General features: G+C 34.8%; 1 protein-coding gene across 2 annotated transcripts; it reads right to left on the reverse strand.

Moving 5' to 3' along the window:
* Positions 1 to 540: 540 nt before the first annotated feature.
* METAP2 (methionyl aminopeptidase 2) lies at positions 541 to 27,998 on the reverse strand. 2 transcript variants are annotated; one of them, XM_088797423.1, is made up of 11 exons: positions 27,764 to 27,998; positions 25,889 to 25,993; positions 19,749 to 19,826; positions 15,979 to 16,081; positions 8,204 to 8,365; positions 7,269 to 7,450; positions 6,350 to 6,444; positions 5,985 to 6,081; positions 2,518 to 2,621; positions 1,891 to 2,006; positions 541 to 1,228 (listed from the first exon to the last, which is right to left on the reverse strand). In XM_088797423.1, the coding sequence occupies exons 1-11, from the start codon at positions 27,912 to 27,914 to the stop codon at positions 976 to 978; spliced, it is 1,446 nt and encodes a 481-aa protein (XP_088653549.1). In that variant the 5' UTR covers positions 27,915 to 27,998; the 3' UTR covers positions 541 to 975. The 2 variants fall into 2 exon arrangements, with proteins under 2 accessions (XP_088653549.1, XP_074182274.1); XM_074326173.2 differs by having other exon boundaries at positions 25,889 to 25,996; positions 27,764 to 27,996.

Here is a 27,998-nt window from a genome sequence, read left to right on the forward strand (position 1 = left end):
GAAATACCACCCATGTTATAAATTCAAGCCAGTCAAGGGGCAGAGTGCTAAAGAATTTGTTTCACTAATGAAAAAGTCTAATAATTCAATTTAACTTTTCTCACTAGAATAAGACCTACTCATGGGAAGTTTTCTTGTTTTTTTCTTTTTGTGGTTTTAAATGTCCTTTTGGTTCATTGAGCAAGCTGAATACATTCCTGATAAATGTACACCACTGGACAAAGGATCTAAATGTTGAGATTTTACTAAAGTTTCAGGTTGGTATAATGTTCCTACTAAGTTGTGTTTCAATTAGATCTTTCCAATGTCATGGACAAAAAAAGACAAGGACTAATATGGTCCTAAAAAGAAAGGCAAAATATTCCTAAAGCTGTAAATTTATGAAGCTTCTCCCACTTTATGCATGTATAGAGCTTGTTTTAGCCACTGTCAGAAGAAAAGTTTCAGTGTAGAGGTCTACAATCCAGATGAACGGTTCTACATTTCCCTACATGAAGTTTAGCTATTTCCTGTGTAAAATTATAACCACAGACATTAAAATGTAGCTCTCAGATCTGAAAAGGTCTTTATTTTTTAGAAAATGGATTCCAGGAAGGTTAAAAAGCAAAGGTATAGGTGCAGAATTGAATGTAGTCATTCAAAGCATTCAATTAAGAATATGGCAATATAAATACCTGAAAAGCATCTCTTAGGTGTTCAAAACAAAACGTGTATGTCATTCCTAACTAATCTCAACGTTATAGCATTTTCTAGACAGGAGAAAAACAGTTAACATTTGAAAGTCCTGAAAGCTTTTTCCTTGGTTAATTACATTAGATGGCTTGCTTTTGATCAAATTCCTTCCTTTTTAAACATGGATAAAAGCATTACATAGGTCCACTGTTAAACAGACAACATGTTGCAAATTATTTCTGGTATAATGTATTCCAACAAAGCTTAGAAAATAAAAGATGTTGCGGTGGCTTTGGACTAAGTTTAATAGTCATCTCCTCTGCTGACAACTTCTTTACATGTTGGACGCAAAAGTATGGTATGTTCAAACTGTGCTGTGTATGATCCCTTAATGTCACATAATGGTGGGTATGGATCTACAATGCCCAAGTCACACAAATTCTTCAGAGCCATCAAGTATTTACTTTCTCCCAAGCGATCCAACCATCTGCGGCAGAAGGCAAGGGTGCCAAAGTTTTCATTGATGACATTTAACAAGTGTTTTGTTCTTGGAAGCCTAAGAGGAGAAAATACAACATTAATACTAGGCTAAAAAGTTACCAAAATTCATTTCCCCCATTAAGGAAAACTCAAACTGTAGCTGTGGCTTTACGTAGTAATTAAAGTTCAAAAAACTTTTGGTTGCCTCTTTCAACATTCAAAAGCCAGGATATATAATAGCCCATACCTAATCATAGATAGCAGCTGAATAGGAAGCCAGCTGAAGGCTATCTTATGTTTGTTTACGTGTCTATGCATGTGTGAAATTCTCCGTACAGACTCATCAACAGTATTATGGTGGGAATTTCCTCTTTTGTGCATCAAGCTGAAATACCTGCACATAAAGTAGCTGTAAATCTATCCTAACCATTTATCCAAAAAGATTTTTTTTAAAGTAGGTAAATAGTAAGAACAAAAATCTAGAAATGCCAGCAAAATGATAATCTCTGAAATTATTACGATTATTAGAAACTGGACCTATAGAAAATACTTGCTTATATCATTTTCATCTCAGTTAAAATTACTAACAGGCCAATTTCTTTGCTGTATTATAGAAATCCACAGAACTTATTGTAAGACAATAAAATTGTCTTTACCACTGTGAATATGTGTCACATCTTGAAAATGCTGTTAACTGGGAAGAGTAACTCACTAGTCATATAAAAATGAGTCTCTCACCTTATTGGCACATGTCCAACATCAAAATTTTTCATGTAATGTGAACATTCCATATCATCATGAACAACGCCTTTTCCTGTGCTACCGAAGGTTTCAATGGCATATACTTCTCCTTCCTAAAAAATATATTAGGGTCAAGGATAGACAAGAAAAATTCAGAACTAACCAAATTATCATTACTTTAACTTCAGGCTGAGGTACTCCCTACTTCATATAAGAAACAACATGAAATATCCCGGCAATCCTTACCCACCTTCCCCTGCTTTATCTCTAGAACTTTTCAGTTTGTGTCCTCCTATTAGAATGTAGGCTTTAACATGGGCAGGGAATTTTATTTTGTTCACTACTACTTCCTCAGTGCCTACTCAAGAGACTAGCACCTACAAGATATTCAATAAATACTCACTAAGGGTTGAGTAAACTTGACATACCCAACTTCCACAGCTGATTGAGTCCTGATCTGGCTAGACACAATTTGCACTCACATGGCCCAATTCCTGTCAAGGTGAGTATGGATGGCAAGTTCATTTTGCTCAACATACTATGTATTCAACCCTCACTAACTTTAGTTTGGAAAAAATCAAAATCAAAATGCTTCACAAAGAGCAGTATTAATGGCATACACACCTCCATTCTTGTTGCCTCTCCTCCTTTTACAATGGGCACTGTTTTCCCAGCATGTATTCTATATGGCCCAATTGAATGTCCATTTAGATTACGGATTGGTTTCACTGACATGACATATAGAAAAAAAAAACGTAAGTTATTCAGGGTCTCTAGAAGCACAAACAGATCTCTTGGCCTTTAGGTATAGAGTTCAAGCATTTATTTTTTTAAAAAAGATATGGCTCTACTAAATAACTTCACATTAAGGTAGTTAAAATACAAACCTGGAAAACTAATATAAAAAGACATTTATTACAACGTTACTGATTAAAACTAGAAGGGAGTAAGGGGAGATGGTGGAAAAAGAATAAACTATGTAATGAGGACACAATGAGGGTCATCTAAGGAGGTACTGTTAATAAATAAAAGTCGAAATGCCATGTACATAATGATTACAAACATGAACATTATGAATTTTTATGGTTATGAACTAAAAGGTAATGCAAAAATGAGGACTCTGTGTCAAAATGATAGGATTCTGAAACCTTAATTTTATTACGTCAACATTTCAAATGTTAAAAAAGAAAGTCTAAACAATGCTAAGGTCCTGAGATCAATGATAGAATAAACAAATTGTGTATTCACACAATGGGACACTACTCAACAATAAAAACAAAAAGCTAAAGATACACTGAACTGAAATAAAACCTAAAGAACAAATGAGCAAAAGGCAGCACAATTACACATATACTGTGCAATTCTATATATATGGAATATATATATATATATATATATATATATATATATATATATATAGTTCAAAATTAAGCATAACTGTATTACTGTTTAGAAATACATGACTGGATGGTAAAAGGCATGAAGAAAAGCAAATGCAAATACTTTAGTACTCGAGACAGTGGTTTAATAGAAGAAGGCTGCTGCAATTGGGAAGGGCTATATAGGATGGGGGCTTCTGGAATGTTGGCAATATTCTATTTCTCGATTGGTAAGGTTACATAGCTTTTATAATTGTGTGATTGAAGTCTTATGTTGTATTTTCACTGTTTACTGTATTCCACAATTTTTAAAACAGGTTTTAAAAAAAACTAGTCCTATAGTGCTAGAATCCTCCCTATAAGCTACCTTTCTTCTAGGACAGAGTTAGGTAGCAAGGTTTTTTCAAATCTGTAAAAACCGAAACAATGACAAGTATGTTACAAATTCAGGGGGTGGTACAGAAAAATAAAACTCTCAACTGGCTCTTCAAAAAAAATCTTCCTTCGGGGTGGCCGGCTGCTTAGTTGGTTAGAGCTCGATGCTCTTAATAACAAGATTATCGGTTCGATCCCCACATGCGCCATAGTGAGCTGCACCCTACACAACTAGATTGAAACAACTACTTGACTGGGAGCTGATGGGTCCTGGAAAAACGCATTGAAAATAAATAAGTTTTTTAAAAAAACCTTCTCATATAAATGATAAGCTAAATTTATTTAAAATTCAGCTAGTGTTACTATTTCTCTAAGACGGCAAACTGCGCCCACAGGCAAATGAAAAACCACATTTAATTAAAAAAAATTTTTTTTCTTAAAAAAAGATTTTTAAACAAAAAATAATTTAAATAAATAAATAAATAAATAAAAGCTAACATATAACCAAGTTACACAGAAAAAGCAGGGCAAAGGGGTATCCGTTTTTATATTATACAGATTTGAGCAATAGGCTAATTATTCTGGGACCAATAGCTGTGAAGGTAACTTTGTAATTCTATATCTTCCTGCTCAAGGTAAATAAAATCCCTCCCTTGATGGCCCAGTTCTGTTATGTGGTTTTTGGGAATTGCTTCTGCAAGTTCAGCCTACCCATCATCCATTTCCTCATCTTCCCAATGTCATGATTTGTCTATACCCTTTCTGCTTAAACTAGTAAAAGTGAATTGTCACCTTCAACTAAAAGCCCTGATCAGTACAATAACTGATATCAAAAAAGGGGTGCCAAAAGACTAGAACCTCAAATGTTATACTTAGTGGCAGATAGTAAGGATTACAATATTGCAGGGTGAGATTATTATGTGGTGACTGAACTATCACCTAATATATCTTAAAAGGCAAGCCAACCAAAGTTGAATTAGGAGAAAATAGAAGGGAAGATGATTTGAAAGGGACTTGAATAACCATTGGGATGGGAAATGACAAATATGTGTTGAATATTTATAAATGTCAGGCACTTTCATAAAATTTACATTTCTAAACAAAACAAAAAAACCCATGATATCATCAATCTTATTTCAGTCAGAGCCTTGTGTTCTTAGAGGTTAGAGGATTTATTTAAGATCAAAGATAGACCTGCCAGACCCCAAAGCATGTTTTCTTCATTATCCCGTAACCCCTCCCATGCAAGTATGAGAAGCCTTAAGACTTTTTTGATTTGCACGAACGTTCATAGGATTAAAAAACTGCATGAGAGCAACAAGAACAGGTACTGTCAGGTCTCAGAGGAAGAACCACTTTTGCAGTTGGTGGAAATACAATGGTTTGTAAGTATCAACAGCATAATGCAAAGAATGCTGAGTGATGTGAATTTACTGAAGGGCGAGGAAGCACGACAATTGCCACTCAAAGGACTATAAAGGAGAGATGGGATTTGGTTAAAGGAAATGCAGGAAATATTCTGTAAGTTATTTGAACAGGGGTTACAGAGAGCAACAAGTCTATTAGACTAGGAAGGATGGTACCTAAAGAGTGGTCAGATAGATACTGGGAGTCAGAGAAAAATGGGCTGGTGAAGAGTACCAGAGCACACAGGTGACTCTGGGACTGTGTACCTACGGCAGTGGCTGGGAAAGACCAGGAGGCAAAGGGAATACAGATTAAAGGAAGGACACACAAGGAATTACAGTGGTACCTCGATTTTTAAACGTCTCCATTGACGAATATTTTGGTTTATGAATGCCGTAAACCCGGAAGTAAATGCTTTGGTTTTTGAACACGACTCAGAAGTTGAACGTCACACAGCTTCCGCTGCGTGCAAGACCCTGAGGCCTAGCTGTCGGCTGTTTTTGAACGTTTCAAAACTTGTGGATTACGTTCGAAAACCAAGGTACCACTGTAACTGACCTTTAAATTTTGAATTCAATTTTGAATTAAAAAAAAAAATAAATTGTGGGAGTCATCAATGGAAAGGGCCTCTGGCATCTCTCTGAGCCTTGCTTAGACTAGTCTCTGAAAACCTAGTCTGTGTTTTGGCCACCCTGGAATAAATTCCCAGATGTCTTCTTATCTGTTACCAGAGGAGCTTGGAGACAGTTCCCAGCTAGTGACCACATATTCTTACCATGAGCAGGTCCTTTTCTCATTTCCCCTCTTTATAGTCCCAAGATGTAAAGATGAAGAAGCTAACCCAAAGAAGTCTTCAACACTATTTTTTAAAATTAATTCTGCAAAGGTCACATGCATTTCAAATAAAATACATTTTTTTAAACAACACACCTTGGTATGTCTTCCCATCTATTTCAACCTCATAGGATTCCATAACTTCTTGGATGGCCTCACCAACATCACAGAGACGGACATCAATTCCAGCACACTTAAGACAGAGTAATGTATACTTTGTTATTCAAAGCATAGAATTTTACAGCAACTTAACTTCTTAATATTTTAAAATAAGGACAATCAGAAAAAATGCCTGGCACATAACTTCCGCTATAAAAACCTTTGGAACATTAATATAATTATATAATTACCCACTGAAAACCCTAAGGGCAGTGGGCCAGTCTTACATAGCCCTGAAACATTAAACAGGCTATAATGTGCTCCAAATATGTTTAATGAAATGGTGCTTACAGTTCACGTACCTTTATTCCAGTGTTAGTGGCATCTTTTACAGCTTTTAATAATGTATCATATTTGGGATTAAAAGTGACAGTAAAAGCACAGTCAATAATCCTACCTGAAAGAGAAAATTCTTCTTTAAGCTTACTTATCAGCTAGTCAATTTATCTACTTCATAGCATCTACTCTATTGATTACCCTTACTAGTTAACAGGAAAATAAAATGATGAGCTCAAATGAAAGCAGAACTCCAAGTACCCATAAAGCATTCATAATCAAAGGGGGGAAAAGTATAAATAAGTTACATATAAAGGTTTTGGAATGAAAAGATTAATTCCAGGGTAAGTATATATTACTTCAAGACAGCACCAATTCAGTATTTAGGCAGTTGCACAAAAATATAAACAGAAACAAATCAAAGTGAGAAAATCCTAGGGAACTAAGAAATAGCAATGCAGGCAGAGAAAATGCGTAGGTCTACAAGATGTTAGCCATCAGTCCAGCTTCTCTAATTTAGTAAAACCGCAGGTAAGTATTTAAGCTTTGCTTTCTCACCTGTTAAGTGAGATTAAAAAGGTACTTATAAAATAAGGCTGGGGGAGGGATTTAGAAAAGTTAACAAGTATATAAAAGGTTAGTAAACTTAAAGGTTCTCAGTCAGCACTTGCTATTATAGAAATAAATGCCTGAAAGTATGACCTGAAGAAATGTAAGATTCTATTTTTCATGCCTTGATATAAAGGGTAAACCTCAATTACGTTAGTTTTCATTATACTCCATTTAGTAGGATGCTTTAAAGTAAATCTCAAAATCTGCCTCACTCTCGTGAAAAGTGAGGCATCAAGAAGAAATTTTGGGATTTCAGTTATCTACAGCCCCATCCAACAGAGACAAAACTAGTCTTTTAGGGAGAGAGTGGGGTGAAAATTTCGAAGAACTCACCACTTATATGTGTTCCAAAGTCTATCTTACAGATATCATCATATTGTAATACTGTTGTGTCACCAGCATTGGGAGTATAATGGGCAGCACAGTTATTGAGAGAACACCCAGTAGGAAATGCCAATCCTGCATTTAATCCATTCTCTTTTATTAGCTTTCGTGAACAGTCTTCCAACTTTTCACTAAAAAATAATACGGAAATTTGTTTACTTTTTATATTTCATATAAGGTACAACCTTGCATAACATACAACTCTTAATATTCAGCAAGTTAACTAAAACTTAAATTACTTTCTGGGAGTGATGTGAGCACTTTCTGAACGTGACTAAATAACTGTTCTCTGAAGCTATGAAAATAGAAGCTCATCTCTAAAAGATAAAGAATTTAATTCCACTAGAAATCTGGAGAAACAAAATGACACAATCCATTTTTAAATTAGTTTCCTAGGAAGAAACATTCTTGACTTAAGACACATTTAAATGCTGATTACATTTATTTGCTCAATGCTACATATTTTGAAAACTGTCTGAGAGAATTAGGTTGCCTTTTACAGCTAATTATTTCTCAAGAGGAAAACTGGAGAAATAATTGCTTTCATTAGTTTCTTCACTGCATTATAAATGTTTTGTGTCCAAGAATTTTAATTTAGTATGAATTGCTAGATAGCAAAGTATTAGATTTCTAGACAGAAAATAAGAATCAGTGATGTATACATTTGCACGAGTGTACGAGTACAAAATATGGCTGAAGTACAAATGTCCTCTTATGGTTTTCTTGTTACATCAATATTACAAGAATTTAGAAGACATTTCTAGAAGCTTCATTTAAAGTTTCAGCAAAGTAGAAATGAAAGCCAAACATTACAATTGAAAAATCAGCTCTTAAAAAAAGATTTTGTTTTTTATCATGTTCTTACAAAAACAGATTCCTTTTACCAGATTTCTATCATTGTCATCCCAGGCTTGATCCAGCTCATAACATATTTTCTAACTTGTCGATGTGCTTCCGCAGCTTCTCGAAAATCATTCCAAATCTCTTCACTAGCTTGATCTAATGCTTTCTTTTCTTCGCTTGTAGTTCTCCAAGCAGCTGTTCGCCTTTACAGTATGCATAGCATAGTATTAGTCATATAAGAAACAGCATAACAAGCATAAAAGCTGAGAGATAAAAACATACTAATAAAATTGAGGTAAAACTATTATATACTTAGTGTCTTTCACTAAATGTCAGCAAAACTTCTGAAATACAAGTAGCCACACACCTGCAATCAAGTTAAATAAAATTAAACCTTTTCTAAGAATCTTAGGGGAAAATATCCTCAAGTGAAATTCCATTCAGTCAGAGGGACCAATACCCTGCCACAGAAAATAACAAAAGGAGAGAACCAGAAAAGTCAGAAAAGAGTCCTAGAAATCAGTAGGTGGAAGAAATAAGTCACCCTTCCACCCAAGGTAATATATATACACATTAAGAAACTTCAAAAGAACACACCAAAAATTAGCATTTAACTTCACCAATAGGGCAGACACTAATCCAAAGACTTTACCTGAAAATCTACATAAGCCTTCCTCAAAGCATAAAATGTTATGACTTTTGCCGGATTTTTCTAATTGTACGTATATATTAAAGGTAATCTTCCTTGCAGGACATGGTTCACATTTTAAAACTGCCAGGAGAAACAGATTTTTACTGTCAGTATCTGGGAATGAGGAGATCTACTGGTTCCCTTTAAGGAGAGTATTTTCGTAACAGTAACTGTATTCAAATGACAATCTTTTTAGAAGTTAAAAGCTTTCACACATTCTTAATAAATACTGAATATACAGTTCACAATTCAGTGATCACTGAGGTATATAAATTATACTTAGTATAAAAGTAATGTCTTCAAGGAATTACTCCTACTGCCTTAGAGCTAGTGGCTGGCAAACTATGGCCTGCAGGCAAATGCAGCCTGGCACTTGTTTTGTAAATAAAATTTTACTGCAACAGTTATGCCAGCTCATTTACATACTGTCTATAGCTACTTTCTTGCTACAAGGGCAGAACTGAATAATACTCAAAGCTTGAAATATTTACTATATGGCCCATCATAGAGACAGTTCACCCAACTGCTCTAAACTATAGGCCCCTATGTTAAGACACCAAAATTCTTTCTGAGTTTTTCTGCATGCCACTATTAAGTTCATTACAGTTACTTTGTACTACAGCAGCTACCTGTGTGCCAACATCTAGCACCTCCAATTTGCTACAAACACCCAAAGGAGCTGTTCTATGTGAACTTAGTGTACTTAAAAAGCATCACAAAGGCTTCTCTGGCTTGTTTTCTGTGAGGAAATGTATTTTGGATCTATCTACTGATTTTATCAGTTAACTGAAATATTACAGTATCAGTTTAAGGTGTTTTAAACTTCGTAACTACCTAAATGCGTATGAATTACTTTTACAGGGACAGTGAAAACTCAAGAGGCAACTTTTGATCAAAGTACTGAAAAGAACACCCTCAGGCTAGAATAGGATAACTTAAAAAGGGGGCGGACGGGAGGCTCAGTTGGTTAGAGCATGAGCTCTGGGCAAGAGGGCTGCCGGTTCAATTCCCACATGGGCCAGCAAGCTGCGCTCTCCGCAACAAGAACGAAGTCAATGAGCTGCCGATGAACTCTCGGGTGGCCAGATGGCTCAGTTGGCTGGAGCGCAGGCTCTCAATCACAAGGTTGCCTGTTCGACTCATGCAAGGGATGGTGGGCTGCGCCCCCTGCAACTAACAACTGCGACTGGACCTGGATCTGGCCTGTGCCCTCCACAACTAAGATTGAAAGGACAACAACTTGACTTGGATGAAGCTGATGAGTCCTGGGAAAAACACTACTGTTCCCCAATAAAAAGTCCTGGAAATACACACAGTTTCCCAATAAAGTCCTGTTCCCCTTCCCCAATAAAATCTTTTTAAAAAAAGATACTTAAAAAGTATATTCAAGATGTGGCTCATCCTTATTTTTCATCCGCAATACACTTACCATACTTTGTCGTGTATAATGTACTTTTTTGCCCAAATTGGTGAGGGAAAAATAAGGATGTGCATTATACATGGGTAGTCTAATTGTGTGTGTGTGTGTGTATATGTATATATCTGTGTGTGTGTGTGTGTGTGTGTGTGTGTGTGTGTGTATAAATGTTTTTCTTTTATTTAGGCTTCTGAATGAAAAGTTTAACTCTAGAAATCAATAACGATATCATATGCAAAATAATACCCTGGAATACGATAATCAGTTTTGTTGATCTTACGATAAATATGAAATGAAGAAGAGGTCTTGGCCTTCTATGATGCATAAGTATCGTAAATTTGTTACTGGTACATAAAAATTCTTGTACCTTGTATCTGTCCTTGTGTTTTGTTATGATTTGTTACATAAAATTTCTTGTACCATAATCTGTTTAAAAAAAAATGCTAAAATTCTTTTATAATACAAAAAAAACCACCCAAGTACCTAAATGTAAACAAATAAAAATTCGAATTAAAAGAAAAGATTTTTTTTCCCTGAAAGTTTGGGCCAAAAATGTGGGTGCGCATTATGCATGGCAAAATACAGTAGTTGCTCACTGCTGTGACAGACAAGTCACAATCTCTTGACCTCTAGCTGTAACTCCAACCCTTTCTTCCATGAACCCAAAAATCTTTCCTGGGAACCAAGAACCCAAATGTTCTAAGACTAAATTATTTTCAGGCATAAGAGTACTGGCTATACTCTCAGATCAATTTTTAAACAAAATACATCACAATTCTTCATGTTTTACATGGGCCATAATTCTGGCATACATACCACAGCCACACCTGGTAGTATTAGATATGATAATTTGGAGAATGTTGAATTCTTAGGAGATACTTGAAGTTTTTAGAAATGAGGACTCAAAATAAATGACACTTATTTTACATGGCCCAGGCAAAAAGAAACAAAAAACAGTAAGAAAAAAACCACATACATATACACAGATAAAGCACATATGGTAAAATGTTAAGAACTGTTTAATCCAGGCAGTGAATTCACTACCTTTAAATCTTTTTGTTTGGAATTCACTACAAAAGTTGAAAACAACATAAAGATACTTATCCTAACATTGTTTACAATAGTAAACAACTAGAAATAAACTATGTCCAATAAGAGAGGACTGGACAAATAAATTATGGCATGCACACAGACGTGCAAAATTATTCAGCCATTCGAAGTACCGGGGGTTTCTTTACTAACATGAAAACAAATTTTAAAAGCAGTGCTCTTTGCAGTATAGTTCTATCATGAAAAACATTCCCAGGTATTTATAACAGACATTTATATAGAGAGACTTCAAAAGAAGAAATACCAGAATGTTAACAGTGGTTTTAATTTATGGGCAGAATTAAGGAGATTTTTGGTTTTTTTTTTATTTTTGCTTATCTGTATTTGCTAACTCTTCTATAGTGAATATGTATGATGTATTCTGTGTAAACATTTTTTCCCCAAAATATTTTCTACTAAATTTAGAAATAGATATTAAAAACTTCAAAATAATTCTTCATTCTACTTCTAGAGATCCACAATAAGAGAAAAATCAGATCCAATTAATATACTATGATATTCACCACAGATTTTTTTTCTAATGATGAAAAACTGAAAGCAGTATAAATGTTCAAAAATAGGGAAATAGCTAATAAATTTATGCTAGATAACAGAAATAGAATAGCATTATGGCCATTAAAAATGTTTCAAAAATTTTTAATAACACAGGAAATGCACACAAAATGTAATTTAGAAAAAATGGTAACAACCATCATAGTAAAAACTGATTCAGACCAAGATTACCTACGGATGCTACATGCGAGGAGGACGTGCATAAGGAATGAGGTATTTATATATTCACAAAGTAATCTTCCACAAATTAGTAATTATAAGAGGAAAAAATTGTATTGATACACTATAGAGAAACTGGATAATGCGTTATCCAAGTGATAAAAAATGACATCGTGCCTCCAGATGTGACAACCCTAAAAAGGACACAGTATCTACTTATCTAGTAGTCCATGCAAAATGCATAACCTACTCTCAAATAGTTCAGAAAAAATAGTATGTATACAGATTCACCAATATAACATTTGACTTCTATCTTTCTATCTTCCAAGGAGAAAATAGAATGCTATTTGTATAATCACACATAATATGTATAATTGTCATATTCCATTGAGAGAATAAAAGAGACAAAATGTTAAAGAGAATCTGAGTTAAAGGTATGCAGGAGTTCTTTGTACTATTCTCAGATTATGGAACTATTTCTATTAAGAATGGAATTATTTCAAAATAAAAAGTTAAAATAATGTATTCAACCTGGGTGGTAGTTACATAGGTGAGAGTTCTTTGTGATAATTCATGAAATTTTCAGTAAGTTTATTAAGAAAAACAATAAGGGCAAGATACAGAACTATATTTAATATTTTACCAAATCTGTAAGACTATTCTGATTTATTTGCAAATAATCAAAACTAGTTTTATGAATGTCAAAAAATATTGAGATTTATTAAAAAGCAAACATAACAATATCGTAATTTCTTCTGTATTTCTCCAGGATAGCACACAGCATTGCTTTCAATTTTTAAGAAAAGTATTATCCCAAGAGATATTATAATGTATAATTAACATCTTCCACTATTGTTTCAAAAACAGAAGTTATTCTACCAATATAACGTTTAATTTGCAATAGAAAATGATAGTAAAAAGGAAAAAGTAGTTTTTAAGATTGATGAAATCTCAATATTTTTTCTTTTATAAAACATTACTTTGAGTGTTCCACCATTCCACCATATTCACAGCATTAAAAATATTAACAATCTGTTAACAAACATAGGAAACCAATGGCTTTCCTACACGAGCAATAAGCATATAGAAATGGAAACAGAAGCAAAAATATCTTGTTCACATCAATAACAGTATCATAAAACACATAATAATAAATTTGACAAGAAGGGCCATGAACTACCTTAAAAAAAATCAAAGTGGGGAAAATATATCATGATACTGGATAAGACAATGTGACACAACTGTCATTCTTTTTAAAAACAAATACATAAATATAATGCAATTCTGATCAGAATTCTAACAAGCACATTTTTCTGTGGGTATGTGTGTTAAGACTATATGACTGAAAAAGAGCTAAGAAAGAGTATAAAAAAACTGTGGTTGGTTTTATGTGGCAGAGGAGAAAGACTGCCTTATCAAATTATCAAAATATAGTTTCTGATATCAAATCAAAATTGTATTAGCATAGAAATAGACAAATCAAAGGAACAAAATAAATAATAAAAAAACTGGTTCCACTATATGAGAATATACAGTTGACCCTTGAACACCTACCCACATAGTCGAAAATCCGTATATAACTTAACTCGACCCTCTGCATGCGCAGATTCCCAATCATGGATGGAAAATATGTAGTACCATTATATGAGAATATTGTATATGGCAAGGTGGTCATTCGGTTCAGTAGGATGAATTATTTAATAAACAACTCCAGCACAACTGGCAATCCATTTGGAAGAAAATAAAATTAGTGTTCCCAACCTTACATGAAAAATTCCAGACCAATTAAAAATGTAATAAAACACAAAATAAAAAGTTTGAGAAAATCTAAGAGACTGCTACGAACCCAGAAGTACAAAATATAAACATATACTGTATATAATAAGTAAAGCTTCTGGAAGCGCAAAAGAACAAAGCCAGCAATCAAAGATGCTCAAAATCACTAGTAGTCTGGGAATCATAAACTAAAGTATTAAATATTCTTTGATTCGGCAATCATATTCCTGGAAAACTGTCACATAATAAAAGTGCCAGCACATAGGAGATACACACACACACACACACACACACACACACACTCAAATGTATGTGTGTGTATATATATGTGTATGTATATATATATATATATATATATATATATATATATATATATATATATGAGAGAGATATTTACTGCAGAATGGTTTATAATGGCAAAAAATATTGGACACAAAGGGAATGCTCATCTATTAGAAAATGGTGGAATCAAGAATGGTATATTCACATCATGGAATATTATAAGGCCATTCAAAAGAATTACAGAGCTATTCTGACTGACTTGGAAGGACTTCCAAGAGGTAGTACTAAATGAAAAAGGCAAGGTGGAGGAAACTGTGCCTATGATTTCATTTTTGTAAAACAAACAATGACCAAAGCACTCTTCTTACATAAACAGACATAGTTTACACGTATATGAGCATAGAAAAATATGGAAGGCTACCTGCTAGGTGCTTACATGGGTCTGGAAGGGAAGGAAGAGGGAACAAGCAAAAAAAAAAAAAAAAAAAAAAAAAAAATTATATTTAAAAATAAATGTGATCGCATCATATGTACTATGAAAATTTATGAAATTAATGTAAAGTTACGTGTCTGTGACACTTTAAAACCAGATGCTTCTGGGATATTGACTGATGAATTCAATTTAAAGAAAACACACCCATACCATAAAATTCCACAACTTTGCAGTCTTATTCTGTAAGACTGGGGTAAAAAATATAATAATATCATGTTCTTTTCTAATTTTAAAGAAAAACAATGCCTTTACAGTTAAATGAAACAATGCTACAGTAGAAGCTTTCTTAACCAACTATTGCAACCACTCAATTAAGGCTCTTGATACCCTCTGTAAAACATACTGACCAATGCCCACTGTGTTCTGAATTATTAGTGAGTAACAGGCTCCCATTCTTGAACGCAGCAGCTAACCACCTACTTACTGCTTACTATGTGTCTGCTACTGTTCTAAGTGTTTTACATACATTATTATGTCTCACAACAACCTTATGAAGTGCTCCTTTTGTGGATGAGGAAATAAAACCAGACATAAATTACTTGCCAAAGTCACAAAGCTAATAAGTGCTAGAGCTGGAATTCAAAAGCAGATAGTTTAGTCCCAGCTTCCATGCTCTAAACCAGTCTGCATAAAGCCACTATGAGTGTCTGCTGACCAGCTGAAATGTATCCGTTTAGAACACTTCTAAAAAATCAGGTGATTTGTTCTCAGGCCTGTGTGAGTCATCTGTACTTATTACTATAATTACATACTTTAATTATATATTACATAAAATAATGATTTCTATGAAAACTAAATTGACTACTCAGAAAAATCTCAACAAAGGCAAATCATCAAAAAATACTTCTGTCAAATCAAGTAAAGATAAGAACTGTAAATGGTTTCAGGAAAAAAAAAAAGTAAAGATACAGAGACCAGCCCTCAGATCACTTAGTTCTTGCTTTTCACAGAAACTCAAAATGGAATAGACTCTTGGACAATGCATTACGGATACAGCTTATGGGGGGAAAAGTGGAATCCAATGCAAATCCATGCTCAAATATCAAGAATGATGAAAAACAAGTGTTTGTTTTAAGTTAACTTTTATCATTAAAGATTTTTGTAATATTTTTTTTGTGATCCCCACTTTAACAAACTATTTTTTTATTTCCGACTAATCAAACTACTACTGGTCCCAATCATTTTGGATAAGAGGGCTTCTACTGTATCTTCTCTGCAACCAATTCACAAGCTTTTATTAAGGTAGAGGAGCAAATTCTAAGAAAAATCAAATCTGTTTTATTGCTAAGCCACAACTTTAATAAAGTCAAACTGGAAGTTATTTTATGATCCTTACCCATCTTGTGTGGGTGGGTATTCACACTCTTGTCCTTTGGGAAATACACCGTTAGGATACAGGTCACATATTGGAACTGAGGGAGGGTCTGTTTGAACTTTTGCTGTGAGATACAAATAAAGCATTAACTTCTGTAGTTAAAAATAAAATTAAGCAGTTATAATTACAGTTTTTCTTAGTTCCTAATGGTTGTCGTATGTCCTGATCTTAAGGAACCTCCTTGCTGTCATCTTACAATTAAAAACACTATGCTGGTCCCCTCCTCTCGGATTTACTATTGCTTGGGAATAAAAATATTCAATTCCTCAGAACTCCATTATGTATTTAAACAGTATATGCCTTGGCAGAAAGCACATTTCTCATGTTTTTGTCTTCATTTACTATACTGGAAAAGGAATAACATATAGAGGCTGACTTTCACAAATGAAAATCAAAAAAGCAACAAGAAAATGAGAAAGAAATCCTATAATAATAAAGTAAAAATATAAAGCTTTTATGTATTAATAAAACAAGTAAAAAACTTACTTCAATGGTATATTAGGTATAAAAGTTAAGAGTATACATACCCAATACTAAAAGACTTTAGGTAACCATATACAAATTTACAGATACTCAAAAAGTTACAATACCTACGAGTACATTTTAAAGACATTATTTCCCAAGCTATATTCTAAGACACCAGTGTTTCAAGATGCTTTTAAAAGGTACCTAGAGATTTGTCTTCTAAAGCTTTTAAAAAATCTATAAGAACTAGTTGTATAGTTCTTATTATATGAAGAACTACCTTTTAGTAATGAATGCTGTATCCAAGGAATGTCAATAAGTTGCGTGAGTTAATTTATGCAGTAATATATGCCTTTCAATGTATACCTGCTGCATTTACCAACTACAGAGCTGAAGTATGTGGTTTCCCTTTGGTTATTACTGGTCTTACGTTATTGATTTTTGCCTTAAATTTTAGCACATATTTTGCTTTTTGTTCTGCAATGGGGGAAAAAAGGATGTGTATAAGTAAAAATGACTGTTTATTGAGCCAAATCATTTATCTATGAAACCATTTTTTGGTTCCCTCCTTCAATCCAAATGCTCAATATCATGAGCATCAACTGGTTTTCCCTCTTTATATAATGTTTAAAAGTGTTCTATGGGCAAGTAAACTTGGAAAACACAGTTTCAGGTTCCTCCTAAGAGAGAACGTTATAATTTAAAATAAAAATAAAAATCTTAGCGGTCATCTAATTTAGCCTCACATTCAAATCTAGGAATCCTGTTTCACACTGACATTTGGCACTGAGCTCCTAACAGTGGAGGAAGTCACTATCTTCCAAACTAAATCCATTCATTTTGGGAGAGCTGTAACTGTTAGAAAGCTCTTCCTATACGAATCTGTTTCCCTATTACTTTCATCTGTTCATTCTTGCTTGATTCTTTATAGTTTAAAAATTTTACTTTTCATTTCTGATGCCTTCCTTTCTATGATGAGAAACCATTTGAAGAGATATGGTTCTTAACACTTTCACCTATACTTGCAATCTTGAATTTGTCAATGTTCCTTTTAAGTTGGTTCTACAATTGACTTATATTAAAAGTCCAAAAAGGTATAATTAGTATAAGACTATACTACTGATTCTAAAAATCCTATTGCTATTGAAAAGTTAAGACTCCTTGCTTTTTGGTTCACAAAGAATTAGCACTCCAATCCTTAGAACCCTATCACCCTGTATTAACTTGATATATGCCTATTATTCAGCTTGTTAATATTAGCCAATTGTCTCAGTTTTTCCAATCTTTTGAAATACTAATTTTTGTCAAAGTATTATCTCATCACTCTCAGCATTATCTAATCTACAAATCTGATAAAGATGCCTTTAATATTGTCCACAAATTATTAAGACAGAACACTTAAGAGACTCAAAATGATCATTAGAGAAAGAATAAAGAATCTGTAATCAAAATATCAAGAGTTGAAATCTAGCCTTTACCACTTATTAGTTGTGACTTGGACAAATGGCTATATGTGCCAAGCCTCAGTTTTCTCATCTACAAAATGAAGAAGCAGATAAAATTTTGGATAACCTTTGAAAATTATAATGTACTATATCCAATTATCTAAAACTATGAATAATTATAATAATCTGTACTGCTGTTATCATTATCATTTATAATTCTCTCTTTATAGATAAAGAAAATGAGGACAGTGAACTGCCCACACACATTATTTCGTTTATTCTAGAAGTGATTTATGATAGCTTACAAGGATATCTAAAATAAACCAATAAGAGACATATTCAAAGTAAATTAGAGAGGCAAGAATCAAAAAACGGAAAAAACAAAACAGAACCTGAAATAAGGCTAATACAAAACTACAGATTTGGCTCTAAGGACCAGTAGCCAAACAAACCAAACCAAACCAAAACAAAACCTAGGTTATTTGCACAGTTCATGATGTTTCTGAGACAAAATAATAACTACTCAGCAAAAACACAATTATTCTTGATACTAAGACCAGACAAAAGAGAGTGCTCATAAAGAAGTATAATGAACAGTAAGTTTAATAACATCCTCAGAGGAGGCATAATAAAGGCTGATGGCATCATACTAAAACACCTGTCAGGGTGGAAGAATTCAACCAAGAGCAAATAAATACAAAGCAACTCTTTAACATTCCTCCTTGCTTATCTACCTTCATTAGGGATCAGGTTTAGAGCATTTCAAGAAATAGATATCTCGCAAGCCATTCTTGGGTAATACCATGTCTCACAGGCACACTTTTAACAATTTTTGAATGGAGGAAATATGACATCATAATTCCTAGGAGATTCCTGTAATGCAAGTAACCTATGTTCATTAAATACAGACTATGCTAGGGGCAGAACTAACATCCTATGAGTAGAAGAGTCTAACAAGCACAGATACCTGAATAGAAAGAAAGCTATCCATCTCTACTTGGAGACATATCAGGGGAATGGCTACAGAGCCAACATCTTTCTTAATAAATAATTTAAGTTTTTCTTTCAACACGGTGATAAAAAATGGAAGTTAAGCCCCAATATTTTGATTCCTAAAATTTTAGCCTGGAAGATTTTAAAGGAAGGTATAACCAGAACTCTGTGGCCCCCAACAGTGCAAGAGGCATTCAAGATTAGAATTTTTGTGATTCTTAACCCAACCTTTATCCCCCAATACTATACAGTCTCTCCTTAGTATCCATAATAGTTTCAGGTCCCTGAAAATGTTTGGTTATGCCATTTATAGAAACAAAACACAAGTAGGATCATATTTTAAGTGAATCTGAAACAGTGCAATATAAACATTATTAATAAAATTTCACCATATGGACAAATTTTAAATAATGGGATTCCGCATTAAATATTCACAAGAATCTCATAATTTCAAAGCTGGCAAGTGAACTGCAAACTTTGTTTATCCTAACCACTTAGTGGCACTTTAGTCATTCCCGACAGAATTATTATTTGAACTATTCAAATTTTAAATTATAAAGTTTTTAGGAATTCATCCCTAACTTGCAGGAAAATGTAACCAACTTATTATTAACATCCGTTAGCTGAATTAACAGCCAAAAATAAACGCCATCAAGATTGTTAAACCAAAGTACTTGCAAAACGGTTATGAGTTTCATTTCACTAAATTCTATCTCTATTATGCCTAAATTTATTTCCCTGACATATACCGGGATCCTAAGCAACTTCAAACTTACTGGTCAATACCCACTTCTAATCTGTCAAGTAAGATTAAATTAGGATACTAACGTCCTCTCTTCTTCTTTTTCTTCTTCTTCTTCTTTCCAGTTGCTCCGTCTCCATCGCCATCTCCATCTCCATCTCCATCTAAGAAAAGACAATTTCAAGTACATATTCATTTAAAGCTCATAAACAGAGGAATGACGCAAGCACAAAAGGACAAATGTATACACACACACACACACACACACATACACACAGCATCTTAAATAGCATGACAAAGTTGACCTAATATTCTTAGAATTTTGTATATTGCTAGCTTTAAGTATCAGAACTGATTTGTCAAAACAAGTAACAAAAACACTAGTAAACTTTACTTTGACTTACTCTAATAAATGTTGAATATTTTTAAGAATAAAAAAATGTATTAAATAACATCATTTTTAAAAGCTAGGAAAAATAACTAGTGTTAGCTTAATACCAATAATGACTATGTGGCTTCAAATAATACTAGCTACAGTTCACACATGCTTTGCAGCTGAACACTTGTATTTCCTGACCTCATGTGAGCCTCATATCAACCCTATAAGGTAACAAGGAGTGTTTAACGGACATGCCGAAGATAATCCCAACCTTATGGTAAATGGCAGAATTGGACCAAGAATATATCACCTGATTCTTAACCCAGTGTGCGGTATTTGGGATCTCATACTTTCAAGCATATTTTCCTGCACAGTTATTACTAGAGAAAAAGTTCTCCCTCTGGGTCAAATTGTACACAAAAATCAGAGGATGTAATTACTTTTCCTAGGTTCAGAGTTCTCAGATTCTCTGATATCCAAAAATGAGGTTTAAGAACTATTTTGAAAAATAGTTGGCAAGAGTACCCAAAATAGCCATGATCTGCCCGTCAGTTTTTATAACAATCTTCTATGCCCATACCTTTGAACTTTGAGAGAAGATAAAGGATATTATTACGGCCAAGATTAAATAGTGACTTAAAGCATTTTAAATAAAGGTATCAAACATAGACTTAAGTGTCTGAATTTCTAAAAATGCTACTTAATAAATTTCAACAATCATTTCTCAAGTACGCTAATCCACCCATAAGTCAAACTGCTATGAAACAGGAATGAATAGGATGTTGTCTCAATTAGAAGTTGACAGTTTAATAGTATGCCCACCACAGAGTATTCTTTTAAATGTTTCACCTAATGGCAGTAACTCATGATTAGTATCAATAAATTCAGATAGTGAAATCCATACCCATAAAATAATGTGAAATGACTGCTTACATTTTCTGCTCAAAGAGCTCCATTTTTATTTCCAGACTGATAAGTAGGGGCCTTCATAGAAATTCTCTCACCATTCTACCTACTATAGTCTTCTATTATAATTATCACACAAAATTGTAATCACTGGCTTACACTGACCCCTAACTCATCTGTAAGCTCCTTAAGGATTAGACACCATTTCTTAAATTAAGCACAGTGTCAAGCACGTAATAAATATTCCGTCTATTCAATAAATGAATGTTCTTTTATTTTATCTTGTTTGTATTTATTTTTACCTAAATGAGAAACAGGAAACAACAGTTTAGCAAAGAGAGAGGTAACATGATCTACAACTTTAAATGGGTTGAGTCATAGGAAATTGCCAGTATTTGACTTTCAAAATTGTAATTTCTTATGTTCAATCCTATAAAATAACAAGAACACAGTGGAAACACAAATATTGCTGACTTACTCATTATTGGTTTCTAGGTTCAAAAGCCTAACAAAAATAACATGAAAGATTTTTGGAAAACACAACTTTCACTTTCCACATATGTCATATAGTTTAGTTCACATACTCTGTACTACAATTTTAACAGTAACCTTCTTTATTCATCAAATAAACGTTTGCTGAGTTCCTAAGTGACAGGCAATAGGAAGAGAATAGTAAACAACATAGTCTTTGCTCTGGATGAACATTCAATATCTAGCAGACTGCTACATACACTAGATTCAACCCATGCTTCACGATGCACATCATTTTACATACACACTAAAAATCCTTCCAGCTTTGTGACCTTGGGCAAATTATGTAGCCTTTCTCCGTCATGGTTTCTTCATCTTTAAAATGGGCTAAGATGAAACTTCTCTTTGATACTCAATCCTCCTTCTGAGGCTAATTACTTTATCCAATACACAAGGTCTGTATTTAGTCAAGAATAACACCCACCGTTTATTGAACTCTTGGTGCCAGGATTGTGGTAGAGCCAGGATCTGAATATTAAACTATGTATGTTTATAGTTCTACCCATCATACCATGCTGCTATTTAGGTTTTTACATGGCTTTCTTTCACAACATCCCAGGAAATTTTTAACAGGCAGAGGCTGTTCACATTTATTTGAGTCCAAACCAATTAATATTTATTGAATAACAATTCGACATCCACATGCAAACAAGGTACCTCATCCTTACCTTGCACTATATACAAAAAATAATTCTAAATGGAACACAGACCTAAACATTAACAGCTAAAAATGTACAAAATTTCTTGAAGAGAACATAAGAGAAAATCTTCATGACAACAATTATTTAACTTTTTGGATAAAAGCATGACTCATAAAGCAAAAGAATAAACTGGACCTCATCAAAATTAAAATCTTTTCTGTTGTAAATACTAGCACAGGAGAAAATATTTGTAAAACATGTATCTGATAAAGAACTTATATCAAGAATATATAAAGAACTATTACAATTCAATAAGATAACAAACAACCCAGCTGAAAAATGGACAAAAGATATGAACACTTCACCAAAGAAACATGAAAGGCAAGTAAAAACATGAAAAGATGTTCAACATCATCAGTCATTAGGAAAATGCAAATTAAAACCACAGTGACATACCTCTACACACCTATTAGAAAGGCTAAAATTTTGAGACTAACAACACCAAGTGCTTATGAGGATCCAAAGTACCCAGTACTCTCCACCACTGCTGATAAAGGTAGGAATGCAAAATGGTACGGACACTTTGGAAAAATCTGAGTTTCTTAAGAGGCTAAACATACACTCAACGTATGACCCGCAACCCTAGTCTTTGGTATTTACCTAGAAGAAATGCAAACATGTCTACACAAAGACCTATACGCAAATACTCACAGTAATAGACAAAAATTGGAAATATCCATCAACTAGTAAATGGATAAACAAATTTGGAATACCACTCAGCAATAAAAAGTAATGAACTACTGGTATGCAACAACTAGATGACTCTCAAAAGTATTATGCTGAGTAAAACAAGCCAGATACACAAAAAGCTGTATATTATAATAATTCCATTTATATGATATTGTAGGAAAAAACTAAAGGAACAGATATCAGTAGTTTCCAGGGGTCAGGGTGTAGAGCAAGAGAACTGATTACAAAGAAGCACAAGGAAACTTTTTGTGGAGGTGGAAATGTTATACGGAAGTGGTTGATATTTTGGTTGTGGTAGTGGTTACGCAATTGCATACATTTGTCAAAACTCGCCATACACTTAAAAAGGTGAATATATAGAACTTACATCAAGAGTAAACCCTAATGTGGGGCCGGCCCGGTGGCTCAGGCAGTTGGAGCGCCGTGCTCTTAATGCCGAAGGCTGCCGGTTCGATTCCCACATGGGCCAGTGGGCTCTCAACCATAAGGTTGCTAGTTGGGACTCCTTGACTCCCACAAGGGATGGTGGGCTGCGCCCCCTGCAACTAGCAATGGCAACTGGACCTGGAGCTGAGCTGCGTCCTCCACAACTAAGACTGAAAGGACAACAACTTGCCTTGGAAAAATCCTGGAAGTACACACTGTTCCCCAATAAAGTCCTGTTCCCCTTCCCCGATTAAAAAAAAAAAAAAGAGTAAACCCTAATGTAAACTACAGACTTTACATGATAATGACATGTCTGTGTAGGTTCATCACTTGTAACAAATGTGGCACCACTCATAAAGGATGTTGATTACGGGAAAAGCTATGTATGCTTGGTGGTAGGGGGTATATGACAAATCTCTGTACCTTTTGCTCAACTTTGCTGTGAATCTAAAACCGCTCTCAAATGTAAAGTCCACTTTTTAAATGAATGAATATTATCCTAGGCAAATCATATCTTAACAAACCTGACTTAAAATTGTATTGAATGAATTACCTCTATCACATTGATCACAGTTAACTTTTCACACCAATACCCCCAGTATCAAACACATCTAAAATTAAACTCAATATCATCTTCTTTGCCTGCAAACCCCCTCCCCCAATCTCTTAACCAGTTCTCCCCTCCCTATTTCACCATGTGAGTCAACAGCACCAACATCTGTCACCTAAGTTCAACCCCTGGAGTCTACTAAAGCTTCTCCTCCTTCCTTTTTCCCAGATTGAAAGTCTTCAAGTCCTTTGAACTCTGCTTCCCCAACCACTGTACCATTGGACCCTTCCTTTCCATTCTCATTTTTGCGCACCAATTTAAATTGCCATTACCACGTCTGTGCTTTGTTAAATGGTCTCCAAAATGATCTCCCTCCCTACCTTTTCTGTTTGTTTCCTCTTTTCTAATAATCCTGCACATATATGAAGACTAAATTATTTTTTCATAATTCTTCTTTTAAAAATGCTCAAAGGCTCCCTTAATAAATCTCAAATAGCCAGTCTGCACTGTTACTATACTTTGAATACTTTCTCAGTATTGTTCCACCCCCAAATGGTCTTTTTTGTTTGATTTTATTCAAGTCCCATTCATTCCAATGAGCTTTCCTTCAGCATTTAGCCCACAATTCCACCTCCAAATTTCAATACACACTACTGCAGCTTATCTTTTCACCTCTATGTTTTCTCTCCACCACGCCACCAGTTTTCCTTTAGAACAAAGATTCTGAAATACCAGCTTTCCACCCCCTCAGAGACCTCTCATACCAGGTTAGTAGTACTGGCTGATATTGACTATCAAAAAGAATTAGGAAAACAATTAGCCCAAACTGGAGGAAACTACTAATATTCTTAACGTCTTCTTTAATATACAGAAGATTTCCAATCTGACAAGCAAGTTTCCCCTTCATTGTCAAGAGATTCATACAACTTAGCAGAGATGCAACGGACCAAGGCACACTCAAGATCAGCACTGTGATATTCTACACATAGTGGGTCTACAGCAACCTATATTAATTACCTTGAATTTATAAACCCCTTTCTTGTTAAAGACCTCAAAGTATGTTCATAATCTGAAGTATAATCAAAGGTACAATGGACAAAATTTTGCTTAAGGAAATGGAAAAGCTAGTGATTCCTTGAATTTTGGTACCTTTTCCACCAAATTTGGACTATAAGCTCCTTAAAGGCAGAGAACATCTCTCTAAAGGAAAAACAACTCTACATTTTCCTAACATAATTATAGCACAGTATGTATTTGTTGCTAAGGGTTGGAAGGCATAAGCCCAAGGTGGCTTGAGGTACAGCAGTAGGTTACAGCAGTAAATAATTGAGAATGGGAAAGCCGCAATTCCGCTTTGCCAAAAGAAATCATATAATAGTATAATAATAATCACTCCATCCATTGTCTTACTGATAGCATCAATTCCTAGAATTCCAAGAATTGCCATCTTTAAAGAAATCTAATAGCACCAAAATACCACACAGAGCTAAGGTCAGAGAATTTATAATAGTTTAGAAAAACTCCAATATGCTCCTTTGAAAATAAAGAAAGGCAGGTTTGGTACAAAGAGTAAAAGGAATAGACTTGGAATCAGGTGCTAGGTTTGAAACTCTGGCTCTAGTCTACACATTCTAGCTGTGTCACATTGGGAAAATCACGTAACTATCATTTCCTGAGAAGAGCACCTACTTTTGTTTGTGAGAGTAAAATAAGAATGCATGTGCAAGGATCCTAGGCTAGTGCCTAATACATATTAGTTGTTCAATAAATGTTAAATAAACAGTCCTTCAGTTTTATAATCTCACCCACTTCTTGGCCTTTTACCAAGTATATTTTTTAAAGTTAAGCAGTCATTCAATATATCCAACTTTTTAAAGAGTTGCTAATAAATACCTTTTCCTTTTTATCTGTGACATTAATTGCAGCTTTACTGTCAAGAAAAACATCAAATAATACACTATAAGGATATATAAGTAGATTTTATTTAAAGAATGTCGTATTTTCTTGCTTTTCTTAATCAGAAACATCAAATTAATGATTTACCTTCATCGTCATCATCTCTTTCTTTCTCTTCCAATGCTTGTCTTTCCAATTGTCTTGCTACCTCATCAACTGAGGCTCCTGATTCTTTGTCAGGTTCCTGTGGCCCTGCTGATAGAATACAATAACATAAATCAAACCTAATAGATACTTTCCCAGTAGAGTATGTTCTAAAGATACTGCAGAACACACAAGTCCTTTCCTGATAAATGTTTAGGAAACAAAAACAGAAATATTATTGTGATCATAATAGAATTTATTTAATGACAGAGAAAAATCTTCCATATCTAAGTTGTATTGTCCATTCAACAAAATATTACACTTTCTCTCTGTAAGCAGCTAAAGGATAAACAAAAATGTGAGTTGGTCCCTATCCTTAAGTAGTTTAACTTTTTAAAGTATTTAACAATTAGACTACAATACTTTATTAACCAAACAGGTACTTAACGTAGGCAGTAAGTAATGAAGGCCTTAGTTAAGAAGAGGATTTCTGTTGGACCCTACGGGCTTTAAGGATTCATGAAAAGAGAAGTTGTCAAGCTAGACTGGCTAAAATCAAAATAAACAGAAAAAGACATTCCATTACTAAAAAGCAAAATTCTTGAACAGCGAAGCAAAAGACCAGGCCCCTGCTCTGGAAGTGATTACAATCTAGTCAGAGGATCAAGATTTTCATGCAGAAAGAGACACCATTACCAGGTAGCATATAATGATGTGACATTCTGGCTACTTACTAGAGAGAATTCATAATGGTTGACAGATACATTAACATATTAAAAATACATTAGGGTCAGTCTGCTAAACACCTTACATGACAAACAGAAGTTTGGACTTCATCTGAAAGCCAGGAAGAGCCAGTAGCCTATGTCCTGGGGCTAAATTTTGTTCTGGAAGTATCCCAGCACCTACAACTCTTCCCCTTCAACTCCCATCTAATCAAAATTTCAGAAATTTTTAGAATTCCAACCTCTCAACTCAACGTTCATCACTTCTGGCCTCTCCATTTTTCATTCATTCTTTCTGTGGCTGACTTTAATTAAAACAGGTACAAATAATTTTTCCTAAAATGAAGGACCTGGTGCAATGAAAATAATGACTTCTCAAAATAAAATATTTACGTTCCTAACTCATAATCCAAGTACAAACTTTCACCTGTTTCCCTTGCCTTACCAGTGGATTTAGAGAAATTCCTCAGACTATCCTATCTGGACTGTCTGCAAATGAAACATAATTTAAACCTAAAAGCTCTAAAGCTTGATGATGCTGTGGGATTTGCAGGTGAAAATTCACACCACCACCACACATTCTGCAATTACAACTCAAAGTGACATGAGTGCGTGGTCATACACACGCCAAAAGTGCGGCCCACAACAAAAATCCCTCTGTGATCGGGGATGGAAGGTGTAGTCAAGGCACTAGGACTTGCTCACTTCAACGCCACCCTGAAGAAAATAAGGCCCAGGATGTTCCAGCAGAGAGGCGGCTGTACGGGTCAGAATCAGATTTTTGAGGAGGCCAAACCGAAAAGGGGGTGGTAAGGATGGGCCCCGTGCACAGCTTCATGTCCGTTACACCGTCCGTGTGGGGGATGAGTTCCGGCAATATAGAGGCTCGGGCCTACCGACCCCAGAGCTACCTCACAAGCAGCTGAGGTACCTTTTTCTCCCCCACCTCGCCCCCACCAGCTTCCACACAGGACGAGAAGCCGCGTCTCCCTAGTACTGGAAACCTATAGCCCGCCCTTGACACACACTCAAGTCCTGGGAATCAGTCCAGTCCACGGCTCCAAGTCCCCTGTCCCAGTCACTCCCGCCGGGCCTGAGCCGAGCCGTTCGGCCATCCCTGGCGGTGACTAGGAAAACACAAAACCCCCCTTACCTGTGGCAGCCCCTTTGCTCTTCTTCTTCTTTCGTCTTTTTTTCTTGGCTGCCTCCTCGGCCGTAGAGGCAGCTCCCTCCTCCCTGTCGTCTGGATCCAGGTCGCCATTCAGGTGGCTCCCGGAGGACGCTGCCTCCTCCACGCCCGCCATGTTGCCCGAGAGAGCGCGAGGGAGTGAGACAGAGCGCCGACGGCCCGCTCCTTCTTCACCCACCTACACCAGCGACGCCGGAAG

This window comes from Rhinolophus sinicus, chromosome 1, assembly GCF_057876585.1.
Source record: "Rhinolophus sinicus isolate RSI-liver-muscle chromosome 1, RSI-T2T, whole genome shotgun sequence".
Taxonomy (NCBI): domain Eukaryota; kingdom Metazoa; phylum Chordata; class Mammalia; order Chiroptera; family Rhinolophidae; genus Rhinolophus; species Rhinolophus sinicus.